Below are 16734 nucleotides of genomic sequence, written 5' to 3' on the forward strand. Positions count from 1 at the left end.
AGACAGAGGGAGAGATACAGAAGGAGAGAGACAGAGGGAGCGAGACAGAGGGAGAGACAGAGGGAGAGACAGAGGGAGAGAGACAGAGGGAGAGACAGAGGGAGAGATACAGAAGGAGAGAGACAGAGGGAGCGAGACAGAGGGAGAGACAGAGGGAGAGACAGAGGGAGAGATACAGAAGGAGAGAGACAGAGGGAGAGACAGAGGGAGAGAGACAGAAGGAGAGAGACAGAGGGAGAGACAGAGGGAGAGAGACAGAGGGAGAAAGAGAGGGAACGAGAGAGAGGGAGAGGCAGAGGGAGAGGGAGAGAGACAGGGAGAGAGACAGAAGGAGAGAGACAGAAGGAGAGACACAGAAGGAGAGAGACAGAGGGAGAGAGACAGGGGGAGAGAGAGACACAGAGGGAGATACAGAGGGAGAGAGACAGAGGGAGAGGGAGAGAGACAAAGGAAGAGAGACAGAGGGAGAGACCGAAGGAGAGAGACAGAGGGAGAGACAGAGGGAGAGAGACAAAGGGAGAGAGACAGAGGGATGGAGACAGAGGGAGAAAGACAGAGGGAGAGACACAGAGGAGAGAGACAGAGGGAGAGACAGAGGGAGAGACACAGAAGGAGAGACACAGTGGGAGAGAGACAGAGGGAGAGAGACAGATTGAGAGAGACAGAGGGAGAGACAGAGGGAGAGAGACAGAGGGAGAGAGACAGAGGGAGAGAGACAGAGGGAGAGACACAGAGGGAGAGAGACAGAGGGAGAGACAGAGGGAGAGACATAGGGAGAGACAGAGGGAGAGAGACAGAGGGAGAGACAGACACTCATGTGTTACGTATGTGTGTGTTTATATTATACCTGGCAAGACTGACTAACAAAGACTTGTTTATACGTGCGACCGGCCTGACCTGGCTATCTTGCCAATAGGGTATCATGCCAATAGGGTATCATGCCAATAGGGTATCATGCCAATAGGGTATCATGCCAATAGGGTATCATGCCAATAGGGTATCATGCCAATAGGGTATCATGCCAATAGGGTATCATACCAATAGGGTATCATGCCAATAGGGTATCATGCCAATAGGGTATCATGCCAATAGGGTATCATGCCAATAGGGTATCATACCAATAGGGTATCAGGCCAGTAGTGTATCATACCAATAGGGTATCATGCCAATAGGGTATCATGCCAATAGGGTATCATGCCAATAGGGTATCATACCAATAGGGTATCATGCCAATAGGGTATCATGCCAATAGGGTATCATGCCAATGGGGTATCATGCCAATGGGGTATCATACCAATAGGGTATCATGCCAATAGGGTATCATGCCAATAGGGTATCATACCAATAGGGTATCATGCCAATAGGGTATCATGCCAATAGGGTATCATGCCAATGGGGTATCATGCCAATGGGGTATCATACCAATAGGGTATCATGCCAATAGGGTATCATGCCAATAGGGTATCATGCCAATAGGGTATCATGCTCATTATTACATCCTGTGTGACCATGGAACAACAGACAGCTTTGGCCATGCTGTCCTCAACATGACTCCATCGATGTCAGTCATCTCATTACTGTCTTTCCTGTTGTATTGTGGTGCTGATCTAGTTTCTCTTGTTCTGTGGAGTGGCGCCGATCTAGTTTCTCTTGTTCTGTGGAGTGGCGCCGATCTAGTTTCTCTTGTTCTGTGGAGTGGCGCCGATCTAGTTTCTCTTGTTCTGTGGAGTGGCGCCGATCTAGTTTCTCTTGTTCTGTGGAGTGGAGCCGATCTAGTTTCTCTTGTTCTGTGGAGTGGTGCCAATCTAGTTTCTCTTGTTCTGTGGAGTGGCGCCGATCTAGTTTCTCTTGTTCTGTGGAGTGGCGCCGATCTAGTTTCTCTTGTTCTGTGGAGTGGCGCCGATCTAGTTTCTCTTGTTCTGTGGAGAGGTGCCGATCTAGTTTCTCTTGTTCTGTGGAGTGGTGCCGATCTAGTTTCTCTTGTTCTGTGGAGTGGTGCCGATCTAGTTTTTCTTGTTCTGTGGAGTGGTGCCGATCTAGTTTCTCTTGTTCTGTGGAGTGGTGCTGATCTAGTTTCTCTTGTTCTGTGGAGAGGTGCTGATCTAGTTTCTCTTGTTCTGTGGAGTGGTGCCGATCTAGTTTCTAATATTCTGTGGAGTGGTGCGGATCTAGTTTCTCTTGTTCTGTGGAATGGTGCGGATCTAGTTTCTCTTGTTCTGTGGAGTGGCGCCGATCTAGTTTCTCTTGTTCTGTGGAGTGGCGCCGATCTAGTTTCTCTTGTTCTGTGGCTTAATGAGGAGGAAGCCGTAATTGTTGGTTTCCTCAAGTAATACAAACATAATATCTGGAACCTGGATCTCTGTGAGCCAGCCTTACACTGCTAGTTAGGGTTAAATAACTGTACTAGTTATGATTAAATAACTGCACTAGTTATGGTTAAATAACAGTGCTAATTAAGGTTAAGTAACTGTGCTAGTTAGGGTTAAGTAACAGTGCTAGTTAGGGTTTAATAATGGCTAGTTGGGGTTTAATAACTGCTAGTTCGGGTTAAATAACTGCTAGTTAGGGTTTAATAACTGCTAGTTAGGGTTAAATAACTACTATTTAGGGTTAAATAACTACTATTTAGGGTTAAATAACTGCTAGTTAGGGTTAAATAACTACTAGTTAAGGTTAAATAACTACTAGTTAGGGTTAAATTACTGTGCTAGTTAGGGTTAAATAACTACTAGTTCGGGTTAAATACCTACTAGTTAGGGTTTAATAATGACTAGTTATGGTTAAATGACTGTGCTAGTTAGGGTTTAATAACGGCTAGTTAGGGTTTAATAACTGCTAGTTTGGGTTAAATAACTACTAGTTAGGGTTAAATAACTACTAGTTAAGGTTAAATAACTACTAGTTAGGGTTAAATAACTACTAGTTAGGGTTGAATAACTACTAGTTAAATAACTGTACTGGTTATGGTTAAATAACAGTGCTAATTAAGGTTAAGTAACTGTGCTAGTTAGGGTTTAATAACGGCTGGTTATGGTTGAATAATTATGCTAGTTAGGGTTTAATAACGGCTAGTTAGGGTTTAATAACTGCTTGTTCGGGTTAAATAACTGCTAGTTAGGGTTTAATAACTGCTAGTTCGGGTCAAATAACTGTGCTAGTTAGGGTTTAATAACGGCTAGTTAGGGTTTAATAACTGCTAGTTTGGGTTAAATAACTACTAGTTAGGGTTAAATAACTACTAGTTAAGGTTAAATAACTACTAGTTAGGGTTAAATAACTACTAGTTAGGGTTAAATAACTACTAGTTAGGGTTAAATAACTACTAGTTAGGGTTAAATAACTACTAGTAATGATTAAATGAGGGTCAGACAGAGAAAGAGAGAGAGTACTTCTAGTTAGGGTTAAATAACTGCTAGTTAGGGTTTAATAACTGCTAGTTAGGGTTTAATAACTGCTAGTTAGGGTTTAATAACTGCTAGTTAGGGTTTAATAACTGCTAGTTGGGGTTTAATAACTGATAGTTAGGGTTTAATAACTGCTAGTTAGGGTTAAATAACTACTAGTTAAGGTTAAATAACTACTAGTTAGGGTTAAATAACTACTATTTAGGGTTAAATACCTACTAGTTAGGGTTTAATAATTACTAGTTATGGTTAAATGACTGTGCTAGTTAAGGTTAAAAAATACTACTTGGATTAAATGACTGTGCTAGTTAGGGTTGAATAACTACTAGTTAGGGTTAAATGACTGTGCTAGTTAGGGTCAATGACTGCTAGTTAGGGTAGAAGCTACAGGATCGGTGTCCCTTCCATGGGACGGTTAAGCTAATGTAGGCTAATGCGATTAGCATGAGGTTGTAAGTAACAAGAACATTTCCCAGGACATAGACATATCTGATAATGGCAGAAAGCTTAAATTCTTGTTAATCTAACTGCTCTGTCCAATTTACAGTAGTTATTACAATGAAATAATATAATGCTATTGTTTGAGGAGAGTGCACAGTTATGAACTTGAAAAGTTATTAAAAAGCTACAAGGATGAGTTACATTATTTCCTGTAGCACCACTAATAATGGTGCAAGAACAGTCCTTGAGAACGTCAGAGTACTTCCTGTCAGATAAGACATAGAGGGTCAGACAGAGAAAGAGAGAAAGCACTTCCTGTCAGATAAGACACAGAGGGTCAGACAGAGAAAGAGAGAGAGTACTTCCTGTCAGATAAGACACAGAGGGTCAAACAGAGAAAGAGAGAGAGTACTTCCTGTCAGATAAGACACAGAGGGTCAGACAGAGAAAGAGAGAGAGTACTTCCTGTCAGATAAGACACAGAGGGTCAGACAGAGAAAGAGAGAGAGTACTTCCTGTCAGATAAGACACAGAGGGTGAAAAAGAGAAAGAGAGAGAGTACTTCCTGTCAGATAATGTGTAACACCACAAAGTCCATGCTTCATCAATCAACCTGTTGGATGTTGCTTCATCTTTATGTCGCTAATCCAGATCCGGTGTGAATCTAAAGCAGGGAATGACTGACCGGGCGGTTAACAGTAGCATAAACCTTGGAATGGGGAGTGTGAAGATATTGATTAATATCTATGGTAATTGTGTCATGGTATTGGTCGAGTTGGAAGTAGCAAAGGAAAGGGTCAGTGACGTCCCGGTTCAAACTGAAACGTGGGACGGCTGTGGTGTTGTCCTCCTCCCCTGTGGTGTTGTCCTCCTCCCCTGTGGTGTTGTCCTCCTCCCCTGTGGTGTTGTCCTCCTCCCCTGTGGTGTTGTCCTCCTCCCCTGTGGTGTTGTCCTCCTCCCCTGTGGTGTTGTCCTCCTCCCCTGTGGTGTTGTCCTCCTCCCCTGTCCTCCTCCCCTGTGGTGTTGTCCTCCTCCCCTGTGGTGTTGTCCTCCTCCCCTGTCCTCCTCCCCTGTGGTGTTGTCCTCCTCCCCTGTGGTGTTGTCCTCCTCCCCTGTGGTGTGTCTGACGGTGATATAGATTAATATGATCATAGTTTTTATGATCCGAGTGTTGGTGTATTTCAGGGCATTCAACTCTGCACTAATGGGGTGACTACCATGACAACCATGGCACTAATGTAATGTAACCAAGCCAGTCTGAGCAATAAGTCAGGACAGGACAGGAGGTGGTTGGTTATTATTGGGGAATAACAGTACATAGCAGAACACGATAACATCAAGGTCATTCAACTCTTGGCTAATAATAAGGTGATTGCCAATGCATGAACAAAGCACTTAATTTGGTAGCCAACGGCAGTACGAGGTCAGCGAACTCAATAACAATGTAAATGCCATTGCATTGACAAAGAGCTCTGTGTCAGCAGCCTCAATGATAATTCTGCATTTTACACACTGACAAATGTACATACTGTATCTTTCCCCATTAGTACCACGGAGTTGAATGACCTGCATACCACTGACCCGATCATAAACCTATTATCATATGAATAGTATATAACACCAGACACACAGCCCATCCATCCCACCTTTTAGGTTCAGCCATCAGGTCATTAACCCTTTATTTCGCCCGAGGAAATCTACATAACGATCAAAGAAGCATTGTCTCGAGACCCACCTGGAAACAATGTGATTCCTCTCAAGCTTATTTGAGACATTTTATAATGAGAATAGATGGAAGTCGGGTCTGAATAGATTAAAGTAGGGTCTGAATAGATTAAAGTAGGGTCTGAATAGATTAAAGTAGGGTCTGAATAGATTAAAGTAGGGTCTGAATAGATTAAAGTAGGGTCTGAATAGATTAAAGTAGGGTCTGAATAGATGAAAGTAGGGTCTGAATAGATTAAAGTAGGGTCTGAATAGATTAAAGTAGGGTCTGAATAGATTAAAGTAGGGTCTGAATAGATTAAAGTAGGGTCTGAATAGATTAAAGTAGGGTCTGAATAGATTAAAGTAGGGTCTGAATAGATGGAAGTAGTGTCTGAATAGATTAAAGTAGGGTCTGAATAGATTAAAGTAGGGTCTGAATAGATTAAAGTAGGGTCTGAATAGATTAAAGTAGGGTCTGAATAGATGGAAGTAGGGTCTGAATAGATGGAAGTAGGGTCTGAATAGATGGAAGTAGTGTCTGAATAGATTAAAGTAGGGTCGGAATAGATGAAAGTAGGGTCTGAATAGATTAAAGTAGGGTCTGAATAGATTAAAGTAGGGTCTGAATAGATGGAAGTAGTGTCTGAATAGATTAAAGTAGGGTCTGAATAGATTAAAGTAGGGTATGAATAGATGGAAGTCGGGTCTGAATAGATTAAAGTAGGGTCTGAATAGATGGAAGTAGGGTGTGAATAGATTAAAGTAGGGTCTGAATAGATTAAAGTAGGGTCTGAATAGATTAAAGTAGGGTCTGAATAGATGGAAGTAGGGTCTGAATAGATGGAAGTAGTGTCTGAATAGATTAAAGTAGGGTCTGAACAGATTAAAGTAGGGTCTGAATAGATTAGAGTAGGGTCTGAATAGATTAAAGTAGGGTCTGAATAGATGGAAGTAGTGTCTGAATAGATTAAAGTAGGGTCTGAATAGATTAAAGTAGGGTCTGAATAGATGAAAGTAGGGTCTGAATAGATGGAAGTAGTGTCTGAATAGATTAAAGTAGGGTCTGAATAGATTAAAATAGGGTCTGAATAGATTAAAGTAGGGTCTGAATCGATGGAAGTAGGGTGTGAATAGATTAAAGTAGGGTCTGAATAGATGGAAGTAGTGTCTGAATAGATTAAAGTAGGGTCTGAATAGATTAAAGTAGGGTCTGAATAGATTAAAGTAGGGTCTGAATAGATTAAAGTAGGGTCTGAATAGATGGAAGTAGGGTCTGAATAGATGGAAGTCGGGTCTGAATAGATTAAAGTTGGGTCTGAACAGATTAAAGTAGGGTCTGAATAGATTAGAGTAGGGTCTGAATAGATTAAAGTAGGGTCTGAATAGATTAAAGTAGTGTCTGAATAGATTAAAGTAGGGTCTGAATAGATTAAAGGAGGGTCTGAATAGATGGAAGTAGTGTCTGAACAGATTAAAGTAGGGTCTGAATAGATTAAAGTAGGGTCTGAATAGATTAAAGTAGGGTCTGAATAGATTAAAGTAGGGTCTGAATAGATGGAAGTAGGGTCTGAACAGATTAAAGTAGGGTCTGAATAGATTAAAGTAGGGTCTGAATAGATTAAAGTAGGGTCTGAATAGATTAAAGTAGGGTCTGAATAGATGGAAGTAGTGTCTGAATAGATTAAAGTAGGGTCTGAATAGATTAAAATAGGGTCTGAATAGATGGAAGTCGGGTCTGAATAGATTAAAGTAGGGTCTGAATAGATTAAAGTAGGGTCTGAATAGATTAAAGTAGGGTCTGAATAGATGAAAGTAGGGTTGTAAATGTACCTTAGGTTCATGTCTCCTTTCAGAGACAGGGCCAATATATTGGAGAGGTTTCCCCCTGGACAGCATCCACAGATCAGCACCACTACAGCCTCTACCGGCCCCAGCTGTAACACCTGAAGACACAGGACAGGACGCACACCTGAGACTACACTGAACAGCTTAGCACGGTCCTGTCATTCCTGAAGGCCTGGGAACCAGACTGGTTCGCCAAGACAACAATGCCAAGACAGCTATGGAAATACTAACCTTAGCCAATGAAAGATACTAACCTTAGCCAATGAAAGATACTAACCTTAGCCAATGTGAAATACTAACCTTAGCCAATGAGAGATACTAACCTTAGCCAATGAAAGATATTAACCTTAGCCAATGAGAGATACTAACCTTAGCCAATGAAAGAAACTAACCTTAGCCAATGAGAGATACTAACCTTAGCCAATGAAAGATACTAACCTTAGCCAATGAAAGATACTAACCTTAGCCAATGAGAGATACTAACCTTAGCCAATGAGAAATACTAACCTTAGCCAATGATAGATACTAACCTTAGCCAATGAGAGATACTAACCTTAGCCAATGAGAGATACTAACCTTAGCCAATGAGAGATACTAACCCTAGCCAATGAGAGATACTAACCTTAGCCAATGAGAGATACTAACCTTAGCCAATGAGAGATACTAACCTTAGCCAATGAGAAATACTAACCTTAGCCAATGAGAGATACTAACCTTAGCCAATGAGAGATACTAACCTTAGCCAATGAGAGATACTAACCTTAGCCAATGAGAGATACTAACCTTAGCCAATGAGAAATACTAACCTTAGCCAATGAGAGATACTAACCTTAGCCAACGAGAGATACTAACCTTAGCCAATGAGAGATACTAACCTTAGCCAATGAGAAATACTAACCTTAGCCAATGAGAGATACTAACCTTAGCCAATGAGAGATACTAACCTTAGCCAATGAGAGATACTAACCTTAGCCAATGAGAGATACTAACCTTAGCCAATGAGAGATACTAACCTTAGCCAATGAGAAATACTAACCTTAGCCAATGAGAGATACTAACCTTAGCCAATGAGAGATACTAACCTTAGCCAATGAGAGATACTAACCTTAGCCAATGAGAAATACTAACCTTAGCCAATGAGAGATACTAACCTTAGCCAATGAGAGATACTAACCTTAGCCAATGAGAGATACTAACCTTAGCCAATGAGAGATACTAACCTTAGCCAATGAGAAATACTAACCTTAGCCAACGAGAGATACTAACCTTAGCCAATGAGAGATACTAACCTTAGCCAATGAGAAATACTAACCTTAGCCAATGAGAGATACTAACCTTAGCCAATGAGAGATACTAACCTTAGCCAACGAGAGATACTAACCTTAGCCAATGAGAGATACTAACCTTAGCCAATGAGAAATACTAACCTTAGCCAATGAGAGATACTAACCTTAGCCAATGAGAGATACTAACCTTAGCCAATGAGAGATACTAACCTTAGCCAATGAGAGATACTAACCTTAGCCAATGAGAAATACTAACCTTAGCCAATGAGAGATACTAACCTTCGCCAAAGAAAAATACTAACCTTAGCCAATGAGATATACTAACCTTAGCCAATGAGAGATACTAACCTTAGCCAATGAGATATACTAACCTTCGCCAATGAAAAATACTAACCTTAGCCAATGAGATATACTAACCTTAGCCAATGAGAGATACTAACCTTAGCCAATGAGATATACTAACCTTCGCCAATGAAAAATACTAACCTTAGCCAATGAGAGATACTAACCTTAGCCAATGAGAGATACTAACCTTAGCCAATGAAAGATACTAACCTTAGCCAATGAAAGATACTAACCTTAGCCAATGAGAGATACTAACCTTAGCCAACGAGAGATACTAACCTTAGCCAATGAGAGATACTAACCTTAGCCAATGAGAGATACTAACCTTAGCCAATGAGAGATACTAACCTTAGCCAATGAGAGATACTAACCTTAGCCAATGAGAGATACTAACCTTAGCCAATGAGAGATACTAACCTTAGCCAATGAGAGATACTAACCTTAGCCAATGAGAGATACTAACCTTAGCCAATGAAAGATACTAACCTTAGCCAATGAGAGATACTAACCTTAGCCAATGAAAGATACTAACCTTAGCCAATGTGAAATACTAACCTTAGCCAATGAGAGATACTAACCTTAGCCAATGAAAGATACTAACCTTAGCCAATGAAAGATACTAACCTTAGCCAATGAGAGATACTAACCTTAGCCAATGAAAGAAACTAACCTTAGCCAATGAGAGATACTAACCTTAGCCAATGAAAGATACTAACCTTAGCCAATGAAAGATACTACCCTTAGCCAATGAGAGATACTAACCTTAGCCAATGAGAGATACTAACCTTAGCCAATGAGAGATACTAACCTTAGCCAATGAGAGATACTAACCTTAGCCAATGATAGATACTAACCTTAGCCAATGAGAGATACTAACCTTAGCCAATGAGAGATACTAACCCTAGCCAATGAGAGATACTAACCTTAGCCAATGAGAGATACTAACCTTAGCCAATGAGAGATACTAACCCTAGCCAATGAGAGATACTAACCTTAGCCAATGAGAGATACTAACCTTAGCCAATGAGAAATACTAACCTTAGCCAATGAGAGATACTAACCTTAGCCAATGAGAGATACTAACCTTAGCCAATGAGAGATACTAACCTTAGCCAATGAGAGATACTAACCCTAGCCAATGAGAGATACTAACCTTAGCCAATGAGAGACACTAACCTTAGCCAATGAGAGATACTAACCCTAGCCAATGAGAGATACTAACCTTAGCCAATGAGAGACACTAACCTTAGCCAATGAGAAGGCAGTGAGGGGCATTACTCCAAACTGGGCCACCACTGCGATGGCTACTCCTCTAGGTTTCAGGATGTGGGCCTTTAGAGAATAATAAACAACAATAATATTATGAATATAATATTTTATTTGTATATATTTCACAAACCCTAAAACGTATTTAAACACAACAACAAAAAACATCACATAACAGGAGGAACGATAACCCCAAAAAGTCTGAAACAACCAGAAACTAGAGATGAGCAGCATCTGGACCTTGATCTTGGGCACCTCCATGGTACAGCCCAGTGAAACCATGGTGATGAAGAGGATCACTATGGTGGTGATGCTGATGGTCTGGTCTATTATGGGTGGCAGGCGGGGGAAATGGGTTGGAGTGATGTTGAATAGTAAACTGTCATTGGACGACAGGTACTGATCAGAGAACACTGCCATGGCGGTGTCAATGGGATCTTCCATTTGTATCGTCTCTGGTCGGAGCCTTTGAGAGAGAGACAGAGAGGGAGAGGGGGAGAGAGGGAGAGAGAGAGGGGGAGAGCAAGGGAGAGAGAGAGAGAGAGAGAGCGAGGGTGAGAGAGAGAGAGAGAGCGAGGGAGACAGAGAAAGAGGGAGAGAAAGGGAGAGAGAGGGAGAGGGAGAGAGAAGGAGAGAGAGAGAGAGAGTGAGAGCGAGGGAGAGGGAGAGGGAGAGACGGAGAGAAAGGGAGAGAGCGAGAGGGAGAGAGAAAGAGAGAGACAGGGAGAGAGAGAGAAAGAGAAAGAGATTCATTATTCACAGAAATTACTAAACATATTCCAAATTTTTACAAATTGAACCCAGAGGAAAAACTAAGAATACTCATGGGCGAAGGAGCAATGGCTCCTCTTGCAGCCAAATATGTATTTTCCTGCCATAGCCTGAGGGACACTGAATAATAACATCTGCATAGTAAGCAGTAACTTAATTGTTATTGCTATTATTGTTATTACTGTAATTATTATTATTTTTGTATTTAATTTTGTATTATTATTTACTACACTTTTATATTTTATATTTGCTATCATTTAGAATTTTGTTACAATGTATATTGTATACATTGTTGCTTTGGCAATATTGACACAATGTTTTTCATGCCAATAAAGCAGTTTGAATTTGAAATTTGAATTTGAATTTGAGAAAGAGAGAGAGAGAGAGATAGAGGGAGAGAGAGAGAAAGAGAGAGAGAGAGACAGACAGAGAGAGACAGAGAGAGAGAGACAGAGAGAGAGACAGAGAGCGAGAGACAGATAGAGAGAGAGACAGAGAGAGAGACAGAGAGAGAGACAGAGAGAGACAGAGAGAGAGAGAGACAGAGAGAGAGACAGAGAGAGACAGAGAGAGAGACAGAGAGAGACAGAGAGAGAGAGAAACAGAGAGAGGCAGAGAGAGACAGAGAGAGACAGAGAGAGAGAGACAGAGACAGAGAGTGAGAGAGCCAGAGAGAGACAGAGGGAGAGAGAGAGACAGAGAGCCAGATAGAGAGACAGAGAGAGAGAGAGACAGAGAGAGAGAGAGAGAGAGAGACAGAGAGAGATAGAGAGAGAGACAGAGAGAGACAGAGGGAGAGAGAGAGCCAGAGAGCCAGATAGAGAGACAGAGAGAGACACAGAGAGAGAGACAGAGAGAGAGAGAGAGAGAGAGAGAGACAGAGAGAGAGAGAGAGAGAGAGAGAGACAGAGAGAGATAGAGATATTGTAGTGGACACTAGTAAACATATTGCTTTAATTAGCATTTTTACATTTTTACTAATAACATATAATTTTTTAAACGGTCTGGTAAATCCTATGTGGCAGAACTCTTTCAACTCCAAGTCCTTTAGTCCTTAAATACTATTGACTGAAAGTCATTGCCTACTTACACTGGTGAAGCTGTTGACTCACTGAAAGCATGAGAAAAGATAATATGATCTTATGTCTGTCTTTTCAAAATGAAACAAGATATTTACAGCAGTTTAATACTCACATATGATCTCTAAGCTAACCATTGCATGTTTGGTTTAGTGAATGCTGTTTGTTGTTTCTGCATGAGTGTTGCAGTCAGTTGCGTGTCTTTCATCTCAACCTCTGTAACCTACAGAGGCAGTGTCGCCTTAACTTTCCCACCTCTCAGCACCATCCAACATTACACTTCTTGGCTAAAGGTCAATCAGATTTGTGAACATGGTCCCTAGCTGTGTGTTGCCGCTTTCCATGTTGTCTGTTGTCTGTAGCTTGTGATGTCTTGCTTGTTCTATGTTGCTATTGTTTATATTGTAATTGTTTTTAATAACCTGCCCAGGGACTGCGGTTGAAAATTAGCCGGCTGGCTAAAACCAGCACTTTTACTGAAACGTTGATTAATGTGCACTGTCCCTGTAAAAATAAAAATAAACTCAAACTCAATAAACTCTTCGGCTTCGACACCGAGCTGCTCATCTCATCTCCCCACTCTCTACATATCTCTCTACCACATCCTCCTTTTCCACTTCTGTGAGTGAGGCTTAGTATTGCTGCCTACTGCCTGTGTTCACATACTAACTACCTGGAACAAACACACAATAACTACCTAGAACAAACACACAATAACTACCTAGAACAACTCTCCTACCTCTTATTGATACCAGTCCATAACGGTTTTGAATTCTTAGTCATGCAAACTCTAAGAATTTCCATTTCAATACTATGGGAAACTTTAAAAGGGTAGCGCACACACAACTTGTGCCAAAGTCTTGTGCAGGTGTGTTCAAGTGATAAAAAGTAATCAACGGTTAAAGGAAGAAGCTCTTGGATGATTCTTTACAAAGGGAACAGTTGGCAGGAGCTACGGTCGTTTGAATGCATGGTATAGGATGATGTTATATGGTTATGGTATATGATCATGGTATATGGTCATGGTATATGGTGTATGGTCATGGTATATGTTCATGGTATATGGTCATGGTATATGGTCATGGTGTATGGTCATGGTATATGGTCATGGTGTATGGTCATGGTATATGGTCATGGTATATGATCATGGTATCATGGTATATGGTCATGGTATCATGGTATATGGTCATGGTATATGATCATGGTATCATGGTATATGGTCATGGTATATGTTCATGGTATATGTTCATGGTATATGATCATGGTATATGGTCATGGTATATGGTCATGGTATATGGTCATGGTGTATGTTCATGGTATATGGGCATGGTATATGATCATGGTATATGGTAATGGTATATGTTCATGGTATATGGTCATGGTATATGATCATGGTATATGGTCATGGTATATGGTCATGGTATATGGTCATGGTATATGTTCATGGTATATGATCATGGTATCATGGTATATGGTCATGGTATATGATCATGTTATATGGTCATATGGTCATGGTATATGGTCATGGTATATGGTCATGGTATATGGTCATGGTATATGGTCATGGTATATGATCATGGTATCATGGTATATGGTCATGGTATATGATCATGGTATCATGGTATATGGTCATGGTATATGATCATGGTATCATGGTATATGGTCATGGTATATGATCATGGTATATGGTCATGGTATATGGTCATGGTATATGGTCATGGTATCATGGTATATGATCATGGTATCATGGTATATGGTCATGGTATATGATCATGGTATATGGTATATGGTCATGGTATATGATCATGGTATCATGGTATATGGTCATGGTATATGGTCATGGTATATGGTCATGGTATATGATCATGGTATCATGGTATATGGTCATGGTATATGATCATGGTATCATGGTATATGGTCATGGTATATGATCATGGTATATGGTCATGGTATATGGTCATGGTATATGGTCATGGTATCATGGTATATGATCATGGTATCATGGTATATGGTCATGGTATATGGTCATGGTATATGTTCATGGTGTATGATCATGGTATATGGTCATGGTATCATGGTATATGGTCATGGTATATGATCATGGTATATGGCCATGGTATATGATCATGGTATATGGTCATGGTATATGATCATGGTATATGGTCATGGTATCATGGTATATGGTCATGATATATGATCATGGTATATGGCCATGGTATATGATCATGGTATATGGTCATGGTATATGATCATGGTATATGGTAATGGTATCATGGTATATGATCATGGTATCATGGTATATGGTCATGGTATATGATCATGGTATATGGTCATGGTATATGGTCATGGTGTATGGTCATGGTATATGGTCATGGTGTATGGTCATGGTGTATGATCATGGTATATGGCCATGGTATATGGTCATGGTGTATGGTCATGGTATATGGTCATGGTATATGGTCATGGTATATAGTCATGACAGGGTAGCCTAGTGGTTAAGAGCGTTGGACTAGTAACCGGGAGGTTGCAAGTTCAAACCCCGAGCTGACAAGGTACAAATCTGTCGTTCTGCCCCTGAACAGGCAGTTCCTAGGCCGTCATTGAAAATAAGAATTTGTTTAACTCACTTGCCTAGTTAAATAAAGGTAAAAAAAAAAAAAAAATATATATATATATATATGGTCATGGTATATGATCATCCCTCCAGATATCAAACTTCATTTTAGCTGTGTTCTTGGTGTGCAATTCTAAAGTGAGAATAAGACACATTGTCATGAATGTGCTCTTTCCAGTGGGCCGCTTCACAGTGGGCCTCTTCACAGTGGGCCTCTTCAAAGTGGGCCTCTTTACAGTTGGCCGCTTCACAGTGGGCCTCTTTACAGTGGGCCTCTTCACAGTGGGCCGCTTCACAGTGGGCCTCTTCAAAGTGGGCCTCTTTACAGTGGGCCTCTTTACAGTGGGCCCCTTCACAGTAGGCCTCTTCACATTGGCCTCTTCAAAGTGGGCCTCTTTACAGTGGGCCTCTTTACAGTGGGCCGCTTCACAGTGGGCCTCTTTACAGTGGGCCTCTTTACAGTGGGCCGCTTCACAGTGGGCCTCTTTACAGTGGGCCTCTTCACAGTGGGCCTCTTTACAGTGGGCCTCTTCACAGTGGGTCTCTTTACGGTGGGCCTCTTTACAGTGGGCCTCTTTACAGTGGTTCTCTTTACAGTGGGCCTCTTCACAGTGGTTCTCTTTACAGTGGGTCTCTTTACAGTGGGCCTCTTCACAGTGGGCCTCTGTACAGTGGGCCTCTTCACAGTGGTTTTCTTTACAGTGGGTCTCTTTACAGTGGGCCTCTTCACAGCGAGTCTTTTTACAGTGGGCCTCTTCACAATGGGCCTCTTTACAGTGGTTCTCTTCACAGTGGGTCTCTTTACGGTGGGCTTCTTCACAGTGGGCCTCTATACAGTGGGCCTCTTCACAGTGGGTCTCTTTACGGTGGGCCTCTTTACGGTGGGCCTCTTTGCGGTGGGTTTCTTCACAGTGGGCCTCTTTACAGTGGGCCTCTTTACAGTGGGCCTCTTTACAGTCGGCCTCTTCACAGTGGGCCTCTTGACAGTGCGCCTCTTTACAGTGGGCCTCTTCACAGTGGGCCTCTTTACAGTGGGCCTCTTCACAGTGGGTCTCTTTACGGTGGGCCTCTTTACAGTGGGCCTCTTCACAGTGGGCCTCTTCACAGTGGGTCTCTTTACGGTGGGCCTCTTCACAGTCGGCCTCTTCACAGTGGGCCTCTTCACAGTGGGTCTCTTTACAGTGGGCCTCTTCACAGTGGGTCTCTTTACGGTGGGCCTCTTCACAGTGGGCCTCTTTACAGTGGGCTTCTTCACAGTGGGTCTCTTTACGGTGTGCCTCTTTACAGTGGGTCTCTTTACAGTGGGCCTCTTCACGGTGGGTCTCTTTACGGTGGGCCACTTCACAGTGGGCCTCTTCACAGTGGGCCTCTTTACAGTGGGTCTCTTTACGGTGGGCCTCTTTACGGTGGGCCTCTTTACCACACATTTCACACTACACTGTATTTCTCCTCTGAAAATGTAGTGAAATTATGAGTCTAACTGAGTCCTACTAAGTCCTACTAAATATTCTAATACAACGTTATAACAATTAAGACCATATTTAGGGTCTCGTCTTACCTTTTAGGAGAAGGTGGATATTCCTGTCTGTGGTTTCTGTGTTTTGCCAAATGAAGTCCTTTTGCGTGGCCACGGCCTTTAACGTGTTTCCTTGTTCTAATGTGGCTAATTATTGCCAGAGTGAGAGTGGTAAATATCTGTCTGAGCAGCGGTCTTCTGGACGGGGAGTATGATGTCCTCCTCCCCTCACCTGTTCCGCTTATCTCTGCTGTCTCCCTCCTGCAATGGATATCAGATCCTTTCTCACACACACACACACACAGGCACACACACACACATACACATACACACACACACACACACACACGCACGCAGGCACGCACACACACACACACACACACACACACACACACACACACACACGCACGCAGGCACACACACACACACACACACACACACACACACACACACTGGGCCA

At 41.9% G+C, this 16734-nt stretch overlaps 1 protein-coding gene across 1 annotated transcript in view; it reads right to left on the bottom strand.

Annotated features, from left to right (window-relative positions):
• The window catches only part of LOC135534123 (hepatic sodium/bile acid cotransporter-like), a 32006-nt gene extending 15526 nt beyond the window's left edge, over positions 1-16480 (bottom strand). Inside the window, exons 1-4 of the mRNA XM_064961253.1 lie at positions 16317-16480; positions 10535-10760; positions 10274-10360; positions 7383-7495 (exon numbers count right to left, since the gene is read on the bottom strand). Of these exons, the coding sequence (XP_064817325.1) occupies positions 7383-7495; positions 10274-10360; positions 10535-10738 (404 nt within the window). The 5' untranslated portion in view covers positions 10739-10760; positions 16317-16480. The remainder of the gene's footprint in view (positions 1-7382; positions 7496-10273; positions 10361-10534; positions 10761-16316) is intronic.
• Positions 16481-16734: the final 254 nt, after the last annotated feature.

This window comes from Oncorhynchus masou, unplaced genomic scaffold, assembly GCF_036934945.1.
Source record: "Oncorhynchus masou masou isolate Uvic2021 unplaced genomic scaffold, UVic_Omas_1.1 unplaced_scaffold_3042, whole genome shotgun sequence".
In the NCBI taxonomy this organism is placed as follows: Eukaryota; Metazoa; Chordata; class Actinopteri; order Salmoniformes; family Salmonidae; genus Oncorhynchus; species Oncorhynchus masou.